The sequence below is a fragment of the Zeus faber genome (assembly GCF_960531495.2).
Source record: "Zeus faber genome assembly, chromosome: 16".
Lineage (NCBI taxonomy): Eukaryota > Metazoa > Chordata > Actinopteri > Zeiformes > Zeidae > Zeus > Zeus faber.
This window is the reverse complement of record NC_137202.1, coordinates 8,754,710-8,759,709: the sequence shown is the minus strand read 5'-3', so window position 1 is coordinate 8,759,709 and position 5,000 is coordinate 8,754,710. Positions and strand designations below refer to the sequence as shown.

The window sequence follows — 5,000 nt, the reverse complement described above, 5'->3', positions numbered from 1 at the left end:
CTTAACTTTAAAAATTTAGGGCAAACTGTATAATGCTAAACAAGCTGGTGTGAAAGTCTGTGTGTGTGTGTGTGTGTGTGTGTGTGTGTGTGTGTGTGTGTGTGTGTGTGTGTGTATGGTGTGTGTGTGTGTGTGTGTGTGTATTTCCTGCCATGAGAGGCCTGTAGGCTGAAACAGAGTCCCAGAGTCAGGTAAGCCTTGGGTAGGAACTCTCCCGCCGCTTCTCCCATCGACACCACGCTCTGCGTCAGGGCCTCGGCCTCGTCCAGCTGGACACACGCACGCACGCACGCACGCACGCACGCACACACACACACACACACACACACACACACAAACACACAAAGAACAGAGCAAGGTAATGCATCGAGTCACTTTAAATAGCTACTGGAGCAGGTTAGAAGGGGACCAGCCCCCCACTAGTTACACACAGAGAGATGGGACGTTCAAGAGTGTAGAACCTGGGAGCTGCTACAATAAACACCCAAAAGATTACAGCTATAGTTGTTGAAAAAAAGCCATGGTGTTTGGCCTTCGTCAAAGTCACCGAATCTCCTCCCCCGGGGGATTAATAAAGTGTTATCTTATCTCAATCGTACGATCCTCACCCCGACCCAATGGAAACCTATCAAGAACCCCGGTTTCTGAACAAATAAACCGTCGCAGACTAGTCTGTGACTGATCACAAGGGTTTTGCGAGCGTCTCAAATCAAACTGCTGCCGATGAAAGGCGTTCATTTGTCACGATACTGAGGCCGGAGATTGATTTTGTTACGATCTCTGAAATTCGTCGGGGACTTGAAAATCCGAGCCCAAGTCCACTGGTGTCCACCAGGCATGAGCCGCCACAGTGAAGCAAGGTAACTGTGGCGGTAAGTCGAGGAAGAACGCTAACGGCTGGCATGGTGGTGGCGTGGAGGGCTGGAGGATTGAGTTGAAGGACGGTGCAGAGTTTTCTGAAGGACACGCACGGGGTGGTGCGAGTGGAGTATTGGCCGAGCCGAGCTGGAGCTGGAGCTGGAGCTGGAGCTGGAGCTGGAGCTGGAGGGGCGTGGGGGTAAAAAAGCACGTCGCTCCCGCCCGCATGGGGTTTGACGACGAGGCCCGACACGCCCCCGACACCTCGCCAGTGCATCAGCAGGACAGCTGCCTCCATCCTTCCTCCTCTGTGCCCCATCTGTCCTCTCGCACTGCTGCTTTATTTATTTTTATTTATTTATTCTTTTTATCAAAACCAGACCTGGTATGAGTTCAGTGTGTACACTACGGTAGTCTTTTAAAATATATACAAGGGTAGAGGATTAGGGTGTTTGAGTATGAAGGGAGCCAGAGAGGCTTCATTACTGCTGCAGCTGGGACATAAAATTACGAATTCCTTCCGAATTGAGATATCCTAATTATTAAATGTTTTACAGTAGTAACCAAAGAATTATGAACGCGTATGTTGTAATGACACTGGTTTAACTGAAGTCATAAAAGATGTGTCAACAGTCCGTACTAACTTTATTTTGATAGGAATGGCCATTTATTTTAAAGAATCTATGACTCAGACAACAGTGCACTTGTAAAAGGTAAAAGGGTTATGTTATGTTACTGTATGTTACACTGTGTTATGTAATGTTTTGCTGACTTTCATTTTTCAGAGTGCAAATCCAGTTTGGCAAATTGAAAAATCATATCACAATGCTCAATATGACAATTACGTTGAGTCGGATCTAAAAAAACGGCTTAGCGCTCATGTGGAAACGACCGTGTGCCGATGGGACAAAGGAAGGAAAGAAAGTAACACAACAAACAAACAAACAACAAAAAAAGAAAAAAAAGAAAAACAAGACAACAAGTTGGACAGCGCCGGGCCGCAGCGCAGGCCTGCCCCGCGGCCCGGTGCTTGATAATGGTGGCCCATTTTATGTAATGCCCCGCTGCACTGTGTCCACAGTGTCCCATTGTGATTAAGGCCGTAAGCTCCTTACAGTAGTGCCTCCACCGGGCCGTGATCTCCAGCCACCGACAGATGTGCTCTCTGCGTTAGCTCCTCATTTTCCTAATCTCTGACCCCTTTCTCTCCCTTTCACCCCCTGTGTCTAAATACTACTGTTGATGCCCCCACCCCAGTATTCCCACCGACAGCTAGATCCTAAACAACAGTACCGACCATGACCAAGATGACCTCGGTTTTAGGGTTGTGTGTGTGTGTGTGTGTGTGTGTGTGTGTGTGTGTGTGTGTGTGTGTGTGTGAGTGTGTGTGTGCGCGTGTGTGTGCCAGGGAGTGTTATCCCATTGGGCTGTTGTTGCCCCCGACCACCCCCACAGAGGAAAAAAAAACAACATCATACCATGTCATCCAGCTTCACACAAAGGTATTTCACGTTTTTACTGTAAGGGCGAGCTGGTTTGATTTCGCAGAGACGACAATGACGGAGTAGGGATGCACACGAACAAAGCAACACAGTGACACAGAAAAAAAGGGGCTTATCTTACCAAAGAGCAACTTTAATGACCTGAACTCGACCTGTGCCCTTTAAACACCATATGTGTATGTGTGTAAATATCTTAGGCATTCGGTCAAAATATTGTTATATTCGATTTTATCAATATTGCTCAACCCTACCTGTTTATGTATGTGTGTGTGCGTTTGTGCGTGTGCGTGTGTGTGTGTGTGTGTGTGTGTATTTGCATAATGTATTCACCCAGTGCAGCTGCCCGATGCAGACTTTGGCAGCCAGCAGGGGCAGCGAGGGGTCCTCTGGCTTCATCCTGGCACACTCCTTCAGCACAGACACGGCGCCAACACCCTGCCAGCGCGCGCGCACACACACACACATACACACACACCCACACACACACACACACACACACACACACATACACACGCAGATGTCCGAGTCAATGACAAATTAGGATTAAAAAAAATGAAATCACACACCAGCGGCTCTCAACATGCTGTCGCCGATGCGACAAGTCACAGTGGAAGTTTGGAGGAACCGATCCAAGAGGACATTTGATTTTTAACATGGTCTTGATGGACTGAGGAATGCGTTATTTGACAGAATGTAGGTTCATCGTTTATTGACCACCCACCCACACGCGCATGCACACGCGCACACACACACACACACACACACACACACACACACACACACACACACACACACACACACACACACACACACACACACACACCCACACACACACCCACACAGAGGCTGTGAATAGAAGCGGATCTGACGACGCTGTGGTCCCCTTCTCCTTCTAGGGAGCAGCCTATTTCTGGAGCCCTCCATTGATCTGCACTGTCACTTTATACTGCAACCGAGATCAATTTCCCTGTCACACACCACCACCAGGCTACAGCATACACACACACAGGGCCGTGACTGCCCTGTGATAAAACGCTGCCTAAAGTTTTTACTGTATCTGGAGCACGACCCCAGCCACAGTAGCGGAGGGACATTTGGGTAAAGGTGGCGCTTAGAGGAAAAAAAAACAAAAAAAAAACCTGTTGGTTTTGTCTTGAAACCGTGCTTTGCTTCAGAGCACCAGATGGGGGTACAAATGCCCGTACCCGTGACGGCTCAACAAGGACTAGGGGGTTTAGACGAGTAAACCCCACCCATCTGGCACCTCCAGGAGATTAAATCAAACACAATTTTTAGTTTATCAGGTTAACCAAGTGAAAAGGGGGAGAGGAGAGTGTTGGACCTGAAAGAAATATAGCTGAATACTGTAGAAATGTATTTCGAGTGTGTGTGTGTGTGTGTAAAGGGGTATGTATAGTGAGAAGTGGCTATGAGCTCACCTTCCCAGCCGCCATGAGTGACAGGCCCAGTTGGTGCCAGAGGTGGAACTCGTTAAATGAAAACTTCATGGCTCGCTCCAGGCACTGTGGCAGGACACACACACAAACACATATTAATTCTATATTAAGTCCTCAGGAGTCACAGACGAGGGCGAAGGTCCCCAGCCAGCTGTGGCCGGTGAGCCTGGACTGCAAAAAAGAACATTAATTTGCCAAAATAAAGTCATGGAAGAAAGAATTATAACTAATACATCTGATTTACAGGAAATTAATTTAATTTAATTCCTTAAAACAATTGGGAGGAATTACTCTTGAGTTTATTATGAGACTATTCCGCAATGCTCGTTCTGTGTGTTTAGTAGAAAACTGGGAAATAATTCTAAATGAATGTATGTACTGTATGTATGTAAATATATCTAGTATTGTAAGAGTGTATTTTTGAATTTGTGGGAAAATTGTGCAGATTCACAGGCTTCCAGTAGTATTTTTACAACGCAAATAGCAATGAGTTCCTGCACATATGAATATTTTTTTCAGAAATTGTGATAAAATGGTCAATTATAGTGACAGCAATTTCTTCCTCATATTACATTTAGTCGTTTGTGAAAACGACTAAATGTAAAACAATGAAATGAAATGAAAACAATTTTTCCTTGTTCACGTTCCTGAAAATCTGGAACCGTCTGTTTACACGGCAGCCAATCTGCTGCATCCACCTGCGAGGTCCGCGGCAGTTTAGAGGAGAGAGAATATAGCTGATTTAAAAAAAGGAGGTCAGGAGGCAACAGGAGCAGACAGAGAGAGATGAGGAAAGAGAGAGCGTGGGTGTTAACAAGTGAAAAGGGATGAAGTGAAAGTGCAGATGGCAGGAGTAAGAGATGGAGTTAGCAATAGCGAGAGAGAGAGAGAGAGAGAGAGAGAGAGAGAGAGAGAGAGAGAGAAGGATTGGGAGACAGGGAAAGGAGGAACTGCAAAGGCAGACAGAGGGGGGAAGACACATAATCCTCTTGCTCAAAGTGACAAGGACATTCATTAAAAAGTTTGGCAAAGGCAAAGCTCTCACTTGCACATCTCACTCTCCTCCCATCTCCAGTGTGCGCGTGTGTGTGTGTGTGTGTGTGTGTGTGTGTGTGTGTGTGTGCATGAACCTGTTTTTTTGTTTTTTTTTACCAGCCAGGCACCGGGGCATCGGTCTCTCACC

General features: G+C 46.6%; 1 protein-coding gene across 1 annotated transcript in view; it reads right to left on the bottom strand.

Annotated features, from left to right (window-relative positions):
* ttc7a (tetratricopeptide repeat domain 7A) overlaps positions 1-5,000 on the bottom strand; it is a gene marked incomplete at its 5' end in the record, with an annotated part of 54,104 nt that overhangs the window by 30,431 nt on the left and 18,673 nt on the right. Inside the window, 4 exons of the mRNA XM_080016236.1 lie at positions 152-269; positions 2,691-2,795; positions 3,800-3,883; position 5,000. The exon at position 5,000 is cut by the window's right edge and continues 137 nt beyond it. Of these exons, the coding sequence (XP_079872362.1) occupies positions 152-269; positions 2,691-2,795; positions 3,800-3,883; position 5,000 (308 nt within the window). The remainder of the gene's footprint in view (positions 1-151; positions 270-2,690; positions 2,796-3,799; positions 3,884-4,999) is intronic.